Raw genomic sequence first — 15,331 nt, forward strand, 5'->3', positions numbered from 1 at the left:
CTTCCACTGCTGCTCAGTCCCAGTCTCCCCAGATCCCAAAACTCCCTGGGGCAGGAACTGTCAGGGACTTCTCGGTCCTGCTGGCCCAGGAAGAGGTACAGCATCATCTTGCTGGAGATCCTTAGTCATGCTGTGGTTAACAAAACTTCACTTCTCTCAGGGCACCACAAGCTCTGGAGTAATTGGAAAGGTCTGGTCAAAGTTAGGAAGAAACCCAGCCACCTACTTACGACAGTGCTCAAAAGTAACTCCCAACCCCAGCAGCACCACGCTGGCACTCCCAGGGTGCTTAACAAACTCCTCCTTCAGCTTATAGCTACGGCCATCAGTTTTCACATTACATGGACAAGAACACTTGGGAGCCCTTTGCAATCGCACACACAGAGCTGCTGAAAAGCAGATACTTCATTTTCCCAGAGCAGAGCTGGCTTTCTGTGCTGCAGCTGCCTGCGTGCACTCAACTAGCACGCTGAAAGCTATCCTAGCGCTGCTCCAAGCTCCACTGCACTCAGAGCCAGAGTCCAAACTGCCACAGACCTGGAGAGAACGCTGCAGAGAGTAATGAGTTACTCTGCTTTGTCCAAACCTGACCTGAACTGAAATGCTAGCTTGGCTGTGAGCCTACCCCAGCAGCAGACTGGCACCAAGTTAGCAAAACTCGCTGGTTCTTTCTGAATCAAGCAGATTTATCTCATTTACTGAAAGAAACACCTCAAGCAGGCAAAAGATAAAATCATGCAGGCATTATAAAAAATACCAAAAGGGACAAGAGAAAATAAGGATGACAAAATGTGGCTTTTCAAATGGATGTGTTGCCCCAAGAGTGCATGCATTCAGCAGCAGCCCGTACGGCTGTGCAGTCATCTTACACAAGAGCTAATGGCTACCCTGCAAAATTCCCTCTTGACTACAGCAATGCCAAGCAGAAAGTCTGGAGAGCAGGAAACCTGCAAGTTTTGCTGCTCAAAACCTTCTTTCTATGACACTCACTAAGCTTTCCACAGAACCAATGGATTTACTGCACTGTAAGAGCTGCATTTTCCCCTTCTCTGTGCCAAGGAGCGGCTGCTCCAGAAAAAGTTGCCAGCATGCTCCGATTCCTCCTTTCCAGAAAGCAGTGGGTGACTCTCAGTATGGATGAACACCACGAAGCAGGACGCTGAAGGCAGCAGCTGAGGACAGGCTCAGCGCACGTTAAAGATGCTGGCAGGCATCTAAAACCACTATATAAATACCTTAATGCAAATCCCATGGAGGGCAGAAATTGCCTCTGATGTCTCCTGTCCATCCCATTTAAGTTTTAGAGCACAGGCACTACCCCTGTGGTTTTGCCAACAGGACAGATAATATTCTGGCCACATCCTGCAGGAGCTGCCTGGGGTCTTGCATCCATACTCAAACCCTCCTCCATCTCCTGCCCCTGGACCATCCCAATCATCCTGCCTCCTTGCTTTCACTACATGCCCCATTTCATTCCCCGATGGAACCTTCCATCCACCTATTTAAATATTTATTTCAGCCTTTAAAACATAGAAAATAAAGTCACAGAATGAAAGGGCTTTTAAAATAAATGGACAATGTTGTCTATAAAATCTGTAATGTACTGAATTTCACAACTATGTAAGAACCAGCATTACTATAAATATTTATAGATGTCCTGTGGCAAGGCTGACAACTGAAAAATGGCATTATGGCAAATCTGTGTAGAGTTTATCTTTACACTTGTATCTGCTAAATCTTACTTGAAAGCCAATTAAATCTCAAGAGCAACTGGAATTATTCTAGAAATGAGCCTTTGCTTCCTCAAAATATAACATTCTGAAGTATTTTAAGCAACATGCTTGAGCCTTCATCTCTGACACTCGCGCACCTGGCCTAAAAGGGGAAAAAGAAGTGGCTCTTACTGATTTTTCCTTTCCACTTTTTTGTTTTACTTTATTTCCCACTCACTCCCTGCTGCCACAATGATCCCGTTCTTCCAGCTTAGGCTATGCAAGCAAAAAGCAATACCTGCTGCTGACAGTGTACGGTGAACACGTGCGTGAAGTGAGCCTGATGGAAAGCAGTGCAGCACAGGGCAGGCCACATCCAGCCCCATCCTGCTGCAAAACAGGCTCTGTGCCCTGCTCCAGTGATTTCCTGACAGAGTGCTGAGCGTGCTTTTTGCTAGCCAGGGAGGAGAGTTAAAATGCTGGCCAGCAGCAGCCCGCCAGCCCCACATGCCGCTGACAAGAGTCAGCAGCTCTGGGTGATTTTCTTGGCACAGAGAAGCTTTTAGCAACAACTCCTGTCCTCAGTTGGAAGCAGAGGGATCCCAAGAGCCATGGTTTATGCAAGCAGTGACCTGAGTAGATATCCCCTCTGAAATGACAGCGTGGAACCTCAGATAATGCTATTAAGGCATTATTAAGGCATTATTAAGGAGAAATAAAAGGTTTCTTTTAGCCACGAAGATGACAAGCCTGAAACACATGCGCAGCACAGGTAAATTCACGCTTGAGCACACTGGCAGAATGGGAGCCAGATTTGGAAAGGGAAAGAGATGGGAATTGCTGATTTCGGCTCAATTTCTGCTAGCAGGGCAGCCGGGCCCCGCACAACAAAGGAATCTCTGTTCCCTTCTGCATCATGCGGCAAGTAACCGCCTGCGCTGCAGCTGAGTGCCTCAACAAAGGGACCTTTGGGGCAGAGCTGGGACCGAAAACATGCCCTGGAAGCCACTTTCCAGTGCCTGCCGTATTCTGTCTCAGCACTGCAAACCAGGAGGAGGGCTGCCACTGGGAACAGCCTCAGCACACAAGATGAAACAGGCCCGATGCAGACCTCAAGGACTGTCAGAAATGAAAGCGAAGAGGGTGCTCAGCCTCAGATGTCAGTGCCACCTTCTAAGTTCAACAAGTGCATTTCCAGTTACTGCCTGATTCAAAGCCTTTCCTCTAAGTGGTGTTATTTCATGCTCACCAAAAAGAGCTCAGTTAGTTACTATTAACTTTTCAGCAGTATCCCCTTTCTCAGCAATATCCAGGAGAGCCAAGCTTTGCTACACATGCTCCTGGTTGGGTTTGCTATAACTGCTGTTTAATTTTGGAGGGTCACACATGACAGTGTGCTGCTTCAGTGGTGAGATTTCCTTGCCGTGTCAGTCGAGCTCCAGATAAGAGGAATGCAGCAGCAGGGTCATCCTGGTAGTGTGCCTCTGCATATGTAGCTAATGCAGAAACAGCACTTGGAAGAGTAAGTCTGTCCTACCCTTTCCACTTACTCCATACACGCAGCACTTCCAGAACTAGCCTGACTCTTCTCCATCACACATAACTGGTTTTTGCCCCCTCCTTACAGGAGCCTGGATTGATAGCAAAGAATGCACAGCTGCACATGGAAGAAACTCCAGAACCTTTGCACATCCATACCTCTTGTATCATCCTTCCCATCTGCCCAGCCACACAAGTGGCTAATTCAGAAGCATCCCCTGATACCTCCTGGTAGTCCTTCATGAGGACCCTTTGGAAGACACAGCTTCTGCGTTTTGAATACACAGCTTCTGCAACCCATCTATTTATTCCAGGAGAACCAAGCCCCCCACTTGCACTCACATTTTCCAAAGACTCTGCTGAGAAAAGCCTTCACCCTGTCATACCCAATGCGATGCTCAGTTCTTTGGGTTTTACTTCAGACCATCTCCAGAACCTGATGCCACCTCCCCATGGCTCACCTTAAGTCAGTCATTTCTAAATCCAATTCTAAATCACACACACTGTGTGCTTTACCCACTACTGTGCTGTTACCCACTACTATGCAATCGCTCTTGCTGAAGAGTGGATTTCAAGGAGATCTGGAGGCCCGTGTAAGGTTCAGTGCCTGAAAAACCTGGCAGTTTGGTGCCATTCACCACTGGGTGACTGGGTTGTCACTCAGCGGTAGCAAAGACACGCAGGTACTTCCTGCCCAAAGAACCACAGGGCTGGTAAATGCAATTTTTCTGTACCATTGTTGCACGCCATGTTCCTGACCCCCTGACTTAGCTGCAGAACAAGTACACACTGCCAGCAAAGTATAAAAATGCCATCAAACTCACGTCAGTGACATTTTAAGTACCCTATAGCAATGTCAGAGATAATGTTAACTCCAGTGCCACATGAATGAGGCTCCTATTCCTTTCAGTCCCCGCTGCCACAATATCCTGGCTGAAAGACCTATTGCTCCTCTGCCTCCTTTTTTCTTTCCTTTTGGTAGACTTTTCCTTAGCTTGCAAGCCCAGCTGAGGTCCCCAGAGGAAGGGAGGAGAAGCACACACACTGCTGTAATCGTGAGGAGCTGTATCCCAAATACATATTTGTTTGGTTCCATGCAGTGAGATAAACTTTGCAACCTGCACACACCCACCAGCCCACATGCTGTGATCCTTCCAGCTTTCCTCATTCCACCCAGGACCCACCTCATCCTGCCTCCCCCTCCTCTGTGCTGCAGGCAGGCATCATCTTTTTACAATGGCATGTAGTGACAGGACAAGCGGGAATGGCTTTAACCTGACATAGGGGAAATTGAGGTTAGATATAAGGAAGACGTTCTTTCTGTAAGGGTGCTGAGGCGCTGGCACAGGGTGCCCAGAGAAGCTGTGGCTGCCCCATCCCTGGCAGTGTTCAAGGCCAGGAGCAACCTGGTTTAGTGGAAGGTGCCCCTGCCCATGGCAGGGGGGTTGGAACTGGATGATTCAACCTAAACCATTCTATGATTCTGTGATTTTCTTCTAGCCTAGGAGCAGGCAGTAATGGATGCTTCTGCTCATTCCCAGTGGAAACATCATTATCATCATCCAAATACAAAAGAAACCTCGGAAGAACTTTCATTTTAACCAGAAATTCTCCACTCAGCAGCCCTGAAATTACCCTTGATACCACCAAAGCATCCTGGTGTACCATCAGCAGCACAGTTCAGTAAAGTCCACAGGTGTGTACAGCCTTAAACAAGTTGTGGTTTTGGCAGTGGTAAGACACTAACTTCACTGTAGACAAGACCTCAAAAGAGCACTGCTGGCCTTCAAGCTGATCACGCCAATTCAGAGGTGCTGGGGTTCCAGGTCTCCACAGGGTTCAGTCATCCAGCTACTGCTCTACTTCTGCCAAGGGGAAAAGAAAACTGCAGACTTCACTAGCAGACCTTACTCTGCCTGACTGCTGGGAAGCATCCCAATATTTCACTGCAAAACAAGATGCCTGGGGCCCTCCTAAAATACCTGCAACTTACCAGCTCTGCTCTAAACAAAAGAGAAGCCAGAACTTGATCAACACCTAACAAATATTTATAATAAGAAAACTATTTAATGAATTGGGGTTTTTTTAAAAGCTCTAGATAAGGGTGTAGATAGTCCTCATCAGATGGAGATTTCATCTAGCTCTGTGAAATAAGCACACATAAAACCATGATGTTATGTGTTACATCTCTAAAATCACCCACCCGTGCCTGCTGACCAAGGAGCTGTGTGGTACCACAGGCTTAGCTAAAACAATGGTAAAACCTCCCTGCAGATCCTGCTGCTCCTCAGCCAGGCCTCTTCCCTATCAAGTCACCTCCAGGCAGCTCCTCGGTTTGGCTGTGCACCAGCCCAGGTCTTACCTGGAAACTCATCCAGTACCACTCCTCGCTATGGTGTCACCTCACCTAACCCGAAATATGGTGCTAGTAGAGGAGCCGCAACTCCCCCAGTCCCTCCTACTTAACTGATCTTTCAATTCACCAAGTTAGATGAAGGCTGGCGTATCCAAAGGAACATCTGTGGGATTCAGGTGCCTCACTGCTGGATGGCCCCTGGAAATGGTACACCAAAAACCTGAACAGAAATAAAGCTGGCTTCCAGCGACACCTTCAAGGGACATGAGGCCCCTTCTCTGCTGAATGGGAACCAGCCTCTCTAGGGGGCAATTTCAGGACTTCCCCCACCAAGTTAAGTCCTGGGTGATACCTGAGATTGCCTAAGTCCTCCTCGAAAGCCCACATAAATCAAGTCAGCACTGCAAAAGCATTCTTGGAGAATCCAGATGCCTCCAGGGACATGTGCAGCCCATGCTGTTCACACAGGCCGCTATTAAAAAGGCAGAATAATTAAAACTCTCTTGGCTTTGTTTGGTTCTTTCCTTGTTATACGTACTTGGAGCACACCAAAGTATTCTGTATAGCAAGCTGGTGCTGACAAGTAACCAGACTGTCTGTTACTTCTCAGCAGGGCGTCCTACCTACATTATGTCTAGTCCCTAGCTTACCGTTTCCTAGGTTTTCCTCTACAAACACTCATTTTCACTCAGTGAAGGAAAAACAAGACAAACTGAAGAACCTGTCTTTAAAATATCCTTTTGTTACAAAAGCAGCACTCAAAATTATGAGAGATGTAAGCATTTTAGATAAAACACTTTGGTCATTCACGCTTCAGTCCTGGTTTCACTTCCTGTCTCAGTACTGCAAAGTTGTTACATTAGACTTCCCTTCACTGGGGGAAAGCCTGAAACAAAACAAACTGTTGATCCTTTTTATCACTGTTGTACAGAAGTATTATTTTCCATCCTAAGGTTTGCTAGCTTGAGGGCACAGCATAGCAAAGAGATTCAGAACACCAGCTGGGTCCTTTATCCCTCCAAAGGAAGTAGGGCGACTATGGATAAATGAAAATAAAAGTGAGAAAGGGGAATGAGGGCCAGCATTGAAGTACCTTGGTACTTGCCCTTTCCTGCTCCTTGGTCCTCTACAGGGTAGATCTGCTGAGCCTTCCCCCACAGCGCTGAGGCTGCAAACAACTTTACTTCTTGCATTGTTCTGATTTTCCCTCTCCTCCTTCCCAGCTTTCTCAAACGCTACACCCTGGTGTGAAACCTCCTGCCAGGAGGATGCCAAGGGAATTCCGCAGGGATCAGGCAGCCTCCATTCCCCTCCCTGCCCGGGGCTCACCTATAACTCAGCTGCCAGACCAGCAGGACTCTTCCGTGCTGTGCTGCCAGAATCACTCCTGCTTCACTACACATTTCCCGCAGGACAAAAGCCTCCCCCCGCCGCTATATCCCTATTTTTGAGCACTGCTGCAGGCGAGACTTTTGTTCCAACCCCATCTTTGTTATCAGCTGCTTGCCACAACCGTCAGCCCCCACCCCCAGACAAGGCTCATTCAAACCGAGCGCTGCCTGCGCAGGACGGAAAGCGCCAAAACACGTTTCCAGCCGCAAACGCTCCGAGCGCAGCAGCTCGACACATCACTTTCCTGCGACAGAACGCAGACGTGTCTGCCCTGCCACACGGCTCCATCCAGATTCCGACACCAAGACAAACAACCCCAGCAAAGCCCTCTGAGGGCAATTACCACTGCCCGGTGCCAAGAAATACATTTTGTCACATAGTTTGCAACGTGGTCCCGCCAGCTACGTCCCCAAAGCCCAGTGTGAAGCCCATGGCTGCTCCTGTGTGCACAGACCACTGCTGAGCCACCCACCGACCCCGCCGGACCGGACCCTGTACAACCCTCCCTCTGCACCAGGTTGAAAAGTTTAATCCAGCCCTGCCTCTACTTCTCTGACCGCAGGTCTAAACTCATGAGGAAAATCCATGCACTAAGACCTGCTCCTGCCGTTCCTTAAATTAACTGCGGAGTTCACAGCCTTCTCAGAAACTTCATCTTCCCTCCTCCCCAAAGCCAAGCTATCTCATCTGCTATTAAACTGCAAAGTGGTGAGGCAGGGAAAGGAAACACTTGATTTGCCCCTAACCTTCTGCCATCCTGGGACAATAAATTGGTTTAATCCAGCAAGACATTTAATATTCCCACTGGGAAATCCTCGTATGCAGGTGGTCCCTTTTCACTGCCAAGCACCAATGATAACCTCTGCAGGAGACATGGTGATTCGGAGAAAACTCCAGGAACAAACTTGCCAACAAAGTTTTAAAACTAATTCTAAAGGTTTCTGTATTCCATTTTGTGATTTTGTGCCCCTTTGTCTCAATGGACTGCTTGAGATTTAGGAAGGACTGTGCCTGTTCACCTGCTGTCTTCAGGGTGCACTGATCCTTTCACAGCTGTTGGGAACCAGCACCTGGGGCTGGTGGGGAAATCCTGGCAAGTTTGGGAAACCACCACCATTCCCATCTCCAAACAACTCCTCTTCAACAGATCCTGCAAGCACACCCAGCCATGGCCACCGCCATGGAGAGTACCACCAAGCCTCCCCGGGGCTCTGTGCCCTTCCCCTGCAAAGAGCAAAGGGCTTTTCGAGAGATGCTGCTCCAGCTTCTTGTCAGCTCTGTCCTCCCCAAAGCTGCTAAACCACATTGGCTTCAAAGTTTAAGAGGCAGGCTTAAAGAAAAAGGTGAACCAGGAGAAAGAGCCTCCTATCCCTGTGATAAATAAAATAACACCTCATGGCCCCAGGCAACTGAGAAAGCAAAACCAAGCAGGCATACAGGCAAACACAACCCTGCAGGTGCGAACCCTGCAGAGACACCTCGCAACGAACCCTTTTCACGCCGCCTGGCAGACTGCCTGCTTACCAAAGTAATCAGCCTTCGGCCGAGCATCCATCTCCTGCTCCAGGCGCTGGGTCAGCGCCTCCAGCTTCAGCTCAGCCGCCGATGGCCCTTGCTCCGGCTGCGGAAGGAGAGTCTGGCAGGGCAGCTTCACCTTGGCCGTGCTGGAGCCCTCGGGGTGCCCGGTGTCCGACCGGGGGCCGCTCACACCCTCGGAGAAAAGCGGCTGTGGAGCATCCGAAGCCGTCACTCCACGTGAGGCCAGCCGTGAGGCGCCCGGCTCGGGGCTTGCACTGCTGCCGTTGGCCCGGTGGTTCTGACCGTGGGCCACCAAGTGTCCGGCTGGGCTGGCGTAAGCTGTGGTGTGCTGGTAGTCCACGCTGGGGGCGGCAGGCGCGGAGCCGGTGGGGAGGGACAGCGGGACGCCCTGGCACCACAGGTGGCTGCTGTCCCCTCCGGCCCTGGGGGCTGAGAAGGAGGAGGACCTCTGCTGTAGCAGGGCCCCCGGTACCCCATCCTCTGTCCCTGCCGAAGGTGCCGCGGGGGCCCGGGCATGCGAGAAGGAGGATCTCTGCCCGGCTGCCACCGGCTCATGCCCCTTGCTGCCATTCTCCTGCCCACCACGGTAGGGCTGAGGGTCACTGGGGGTCCCAGCCTGTTGCTCCCTGTGCCCCACATGGGGTTTGGGGATCCTGTTGGGCTCCGCTTCCCATCCCCAGCGCCCAGCCTGGCTGCCCGGGGCTTCACCTCCATCATACGGCCTCAGGCGCGACCCCTCAGCGGCGGCCGGTGGTGGCTTGGAGCCCCGTGCCACAGGCAGGGAGGGACGGGGGGGGTTGAAAGCAGTTCCTCCGTTCAGTGCGGCCATCAGCATCTCCTCCTGCTGCTGCTGCTGCTGCTGGAGGTGGATCTTGGCCATTTTGGTGGCGAACACCCGCCTGGTCTCCTCAAACTCGGGGTTGTTGCCGGCAGCTTTGTCCACGCGAAAGAGACCATCCTTGGAGGCCTCGTACATGTTGAGGTCCTCGATAAACTTACTGGCTTCCAGACCTAGATCGTCGTACTTGGCCATGATTTAGACCGGCTTTTAGTGGGCTGACCCCCGCCTTCCTCCTCCTCCTCCTCTTCCTCCTTCCCGACGGGATCAGGGAACTTCTCCCGCCGCGAGCCGCCTCACGCCTGACGCGCCAGTGCAAGGAGGGGCCGGGCTGGGGGCGTGGCCAAAGGGAGGCTGGGGGCGTGGTCAAGGGGGCGGGTGGTGGCCGGTGCCACCACCCGCCTTGGCCACGCCCCCAGCCCGCCACAAATCTCTTCCAAGGCGTGAAACGGGGATTAAATCCTTTCATAGTCTTTATAGGAGCAAACTGTAGTTTCCTACTATATTTATATATATACACACTATATAAATCTACTATATACTATATAGAAAGTATACTATATTCCTACTATATTCCGCGATTCATAGAAACATAGAAAGGTTTGGGTTGGACAGGACCTTAAAGCTCCTCCAGCTTCGAGCCCTTGCCATGGGCAGGGACGCCTCACACTAGACCATGTTGCTCCAAGCCGGCCTTGAACACTGCCAGGGATGGGGCAGCCACAGCTTCTCTGGGCACCCTGTGCCAGCGCCTCACCACCCTCAGGGAAGAGCTTCTGCCTTAGATCTAACCTGAACTTCCCGTTTCAGTTTGAACCCATCACCCCTCGTCCCCTCACTACAGCCCCGGATGAGGTGCCCCTGTCAGATCAGCTGTCTGCAGAACAGTGCGGATGACATGGAAAAGGACGCTGAAGCCCTTTGGATAGGGACCCGCCGCACTAGGCTTGGCCTCCTCCCAGGCTCTGCACGCCTGATGGCAAAGCGCCTCCGAAGGGGAATCGCAGCCAAGTGACTCAAAGGCATTTTGGTGTTGAATTCACAACGCTTGCAGCCAGCGTTAGGCAGCAAAACACCTTTGAAGTTTCATGCTTGGATTTATCCTTTCTGTGAGACTCGGGTATTGCCAACCGAACAGACAAACCCTCTACTAGGCTGGAGTTGTAATACTACACGGACTTGTAGACCCTTCTGCTGCGATTAGATATGGTCCCGCACTTTTATAGCTCCTGTGGGCTTTACAGCCCATGCCTATTAAGAAATGAAGGGCCCACGACTGCTGTTGTAGCTCAGGACCAAAATCTATATGCCAGTTAGTTAGCTTATTCTAAACCCTATCCCTTGAGGCAAAAACGCACTGCTCACTTCATCTGCTTTCTCCCTGTGGGCAAGGCTTACACGCTGCATTTACTCATACACAGTAATGCTGACAGCCTGTAACCCAGCCCTGCTCCACGTGGCAAGGCAGCAGCTGGGGGAGAAGCAGCCCTGAGGTCCTGCATTTGGGACCATCGGGCGTGTGGCCACAGCCCTCCAGGGCTAGAGAGGTGCCATGGCCACATGGACCGAGATACGTGCTCTGGGGTGTTGCAGCAGGAAAGTGATAAAAGCTTCAGAGCTAGAATATAAACAGTGAACAGTGTATAAGGCAGAAGTATTTCCAGGATGGAGCTTGGCTTGGTCCTTGCAGGAGCAAACACATCTCTCAATAGTGCATTGCATAGGGAAATGGACACTTTTTGCGGCTTCCCAATAGGGGTACTGTTTATCTGCACCAGCTGGGTGCTTTACACCATAAGGATGATGCACATGGCTGGAGGGTGAATAAGAGGGTGGTGGAGGGAGGGATGGAATAAGGTGGCACAGGAGGTGAGCCCAGAGGAGTGCCACAGGCTTGAAAGCCAGGATCAAGCTGGGACCAGGCTGCTGGGCGGGACACTGGGGATATGGAGAAGCCAAACCTCATCCTTTGCCTTCCAAAAAGCTTGCAGGAAGAGACAGAGCAGAGTTGGGAGATGTTGTTCCTCCCCACCACTGCCCCAGGGGCCTCTGCATTCCTGCTCTGCCTGCACATTTAACCCCCAAGCTGCTTAGGCAGCCTGGGTTGTGCATCTATGCAGAGCAGAAATGGGTCCAGACTTGGATGTTGCAGGGGAACTGCCTGCTACAGAGCATGACCTCCACAGGGAATTAACACTAAGCATCATTTAATTAACACAGAAGGGCCAGCAGCACAGGGACAGCTTTCCAAACTGTCTTTGTGGAGCAGTACAGATGCTTAACAGACAGGCTTTCAGGCCTGTGATCCTTAACTAACTGCATCTGCAGCGTCAGTTGGGTGGGGATGCTGTGCGGGGTAAACTGAGGCAGGGCAGGGTAACCTGGCAGGGCATACCTTGGGGAGCTCAGAGGAGCCATGGGGAATCACAGAGATCCCAAACAGGAGCCCAGGAAGCAGCAGAGAGAGACGAGGCTGCAGATCCCCAAGCTGCAGTGGCTTGGTTTACTCGAGGAAGGCCAGAGTTGGTGCCAAGTGCTTGGCTGCTGCTCTAAGGAGAACAGCCTTTCTCTCTTCAGGTACCATCAGCTGTGGTGGAGATCCCAGTCCCCCATCAATGTCCCTCCATGGCGCCAAACACTTGCAGAGATGAACCAGAATAACACAGCTGCCTTCAGTGGTTTTCCTACCCCTGCCTGAAAGAACACGGAATGGTGTTCTCCATTTGCCACTGAAAAGAGACTTTCAGCAGGATAAGAGCCTGCCTGGAGAATTTTCCAGCTCTGTTTCCCTGCCTCTTTATCAGCACATTAACACAAACAGCACCGTGACCTGTTTAACCAACATACGTGGCCTTTAGTAATCATGGGCTGGAAGCACCCCGCAGGTCAGACGACATCCTGCCATCGATCATCAGCCTCACGTGGCTTGGTGGACCTCAAGTGGACTTGCCAGATGGAGTCAGTGCATCCACCCCGTTCTTCCGTGCGTGTCCTAGGAGAAGCCTCTGACTAACAGATGTTTTTGAATGCTCTTTCACATGGGAAAATTGGGAAGCAGATCCTTTTATTGCACCCTTGGCATTTCATCCAGCCACGCGGATCTCCAGGGATGGAGACGTACTTCAGAGAAATATTCGTTCCTAAAAGCTTCCACATTTTCACTCACAATACTCCCTTGGCTTAGCCAGCCCGGCAACACACTCTTACTTGTATGTCTGCTGTGCAGCAATTAGTGAGGTTTGCTAATTACACTGCTGTGTGTTTAGAAACAATTGATTTCCCTTTGTAGCAGAAAACAGTTTCCTGTTATGCCAGTTCTCTTAATCTTCATCAGAAACAAACCCAGGCTGCCATTGTCAGTAATGCCTCATGTTCCTTTATTAAATCACTCTCTTTTCTGCCCTGGTTATGCGTCCTGTCATTATTATTCCTGGTCAGTGCACTGGATCACCTACAGCTGCTAGGACTCTATATATTTCACTTCACATATTGTTGGCACCCAGCACAGTTATTGGAGAGTAACTCCCCTTGCTTGGCAGCTTGTGCATCTCTTCTGGCAGCAGGAGGTGGATGTATTGGGAGAACCTTAGACCTTTTATGCTTGGTTTTGGCAAGGGTAAAAAACTACTGGTAGATAAGGAAGTTCAGAGCCTTAGATGCGACTGTGGGGCTTTCCCTTGCAGCCAACCCAGGGAGCGTGCTTGCATCTAAGACAGCAAACACAAAGGCACATGTTTCTCTTCATGTAACTGTGTATGTTCTGCTTAGTGTTAAACTGAAGAAGACCAGGCTCTTCAAATACAAGAACTTATGCCCCAAACGTTCCATGCTGAGCGTCACACGTGCAAGCACTAAGAATGTGAACATTCAACTTGCTATACTTCAGCTTTTCCCATTTACACGTTCCTTTGCTGAACAAGCAACTCAGCAGCCTACAGTGGAGAGCAGACTGATGTGGCACAGGCAGATGAGCATACATGGAAAAGTCCCAGGTGTCTTTTTGGTGGAATTCCTGTGATCAAAATCTCTCACAGGTTTGGGCCATGTTCAGCTGACTGCAAATACAGCATCCACTTGACCTTGACTCAGTTTTCCATTTCTCATGGCCCTGATGAAGACTGGCAGATGGAAAAACACCATCAGGCCTTTGGTCTGCAACATCACTACATCCAAGCAAGAATGCTCCCATTCAGAGACACTCAACAACTGACAATCCCTGTTGTTCAAACTCTCTGTCTACACGTAACACTAGAGGCAGCTTTGGATGGAAGATGATGCCAATTTGCAGCTTTCCAGGGCTTAAACCAGACCCAACCTTATCCAACAACCCAGGGATTGCTTGAGTCAGAGAAGTACCACGAGAGACAACGGCTGTGTGTGACTGGCGCCTCCAGGGAGAGATGGGGTTAGTGACTTGCAGAATGCTTTGTGGTACCGGAAAGTCATTTTATCCAGGAAAAGGAAAAAAAATCCCACCTTTCCTCTGCATGTCAGGCAAAGATCTCTTTTATCATCTGGGCTGCAGATGAGAGCTCTGATCCCGTACCCTCCTGCACAGAGACAATGCTCCGGTTCAGTTCTCCTCCTGCCACAGTTGGGACATGCTAAAAACTGCCTCTGATGTACTGTGATCAGCTTTATGCTCCTTCTTTGAGATATAAATCCCATTTCCATAAAGAAATATAATGCACTGCTGCAGTTCCAGCAATGTTAGCTGGACTGATAGCATATTCACCAAGCAGTCTATCAGGTGATAGACCATGCTTCACGTTCAACACCTCTTACACCACAGACCTGACATACAAAATCAGCTCTGATCATAGTAGGATTGAAGAAATGAAGAAGCAGAATCAGTACACAGCAAAACCACAGTGTATGTACTCTTCCACTCAGTAAATATACATAAAGACAACCCCTTCTCTGTAAAACTGTAATTTAAGTACAGAACAAAGAAAAAAAAACCTCCAAAAACTTAAATTACTTAAGTACAAAACAAGGAAAAAAAAACCAAACCTAGTGATTTCTCCCTGTCCTCATTTATAGCCAAGCTTTCAGAAAAATCTCACGTATTGCAAACCTCCTGAAGAAGGAACAGGCAGCAGAGTAAGAATTAACATTCCTTCTAGTTCATGTTGCTTATAAAAGGTTTAGAGACGAGGAACAGCTTTCTAGGAGGATTTACACTTGAAGGAGACAAAGAGGCTGTATGACCTGCATTATCAGTGGAATTCCTCCCTGCAGAAGAAACAAGCAGGCTTTTACAGTGTCAGAGCAGAAAAAGCCATCATTAACCAGATGTCAGTTCTGAGGCATTACTATAACGGGTAGCTCAGCGAGACAGCACACAGATTTTATGTTGCTCTAGATCTCCATGTTTGGATTCTGGTGTCGGGCATGGAAAAATACATGCGTGTAGAGGCCCTTGTGTAGGATGGGTTTTCTCAAAGCATAGGCTAAAGCACTGCCTTTGCTAGGGGCCTAAGGTGTAACACTGCTCCTTAGCGTGATGTTAAAAGCCCTCCTGCCTTGCACAGAATAAGGTGAGTGGCACCACACCTGACGGACACAATGCAATTTGATTGATGGCCTGTCAGCTCCTTTCCTTCTCACTCCTCAAGTACCCCCTCCCAGCTGTAAAACCCCCACACTATTTAGCTTTTCAAGGGCACGCAATCTGTGATAACGTTGTAGACCACCTTCAGCATAAAGATGCATCTGTACCATGATGCTACTAACAACTGTTAAGTAAGAGGCATCTGTGATAATTTAGTTTAAAAAGGCTTGGCAACAGGCTACATGCAGCCTATGTGTATCAGTATCAGCCCTATTTAGGAACAGACCACAGTTATCTTCAAAGAGAGCTGTGCTTCAGAGCAGGTCAACCTTGTAAGACATGTCAGCAGCTGTCAGGACAACCTCACAGCTCCACATCTGGCACCTCTGCCATCCTTCAAA

General features: G+C 49.8%; 2 protein-coding genes across 3 annotated transcripts in view; both read right to left on the reverse strand.

The window, feature by feature from the left end:
- The window catches only part of LIMD1 (LIM domain containing 1), a 31,645-nt gene extending 21,973 nt beyond the window's left edge, over positions 1 to 9,672 (reverse strand). The window contains exon 1 of the mRNA XM_061374974.1: positions 8,524 to 9,672. Within this exon, the coding sequence (XP_061230958.1) occupies positions 8,524 to 9,571 (1,048 nt within the window). The 5' untranslated portion in view covers positions 9,572 to 9,672. The remainder of the gene's footprint in view (positions 1 to 8,523) is intronic.
- Positions 1 to 15,331, reverse strand: part of SACM1L (SAC1 like phosphatidylinositide phosphatase) — a 144,023-nt gene that overhangs the window by 57,965 nt on the left and 70,727 nt on the right. The window lies entirely within an intron of this gene.

Source organism: Neopsephotus bourkii, unplaced genomic scaffold, assembly GCF_033783945.1.
Source record: "Neopsephotus bourkii isolate Nb327-2 ecotype Australia unplaced genomic scaffold, CSIRO-AGI_Nbou_v1 NB_1655, whole genome shotgun sequence".
NCBI classification, from domain to species: domain Eukaryota; kingdom Metazoa; phylum Chordata; class Aves; order Psittaciformes; family Psittacidae; genus Neopsephotus; species Neopsephotus bourkii.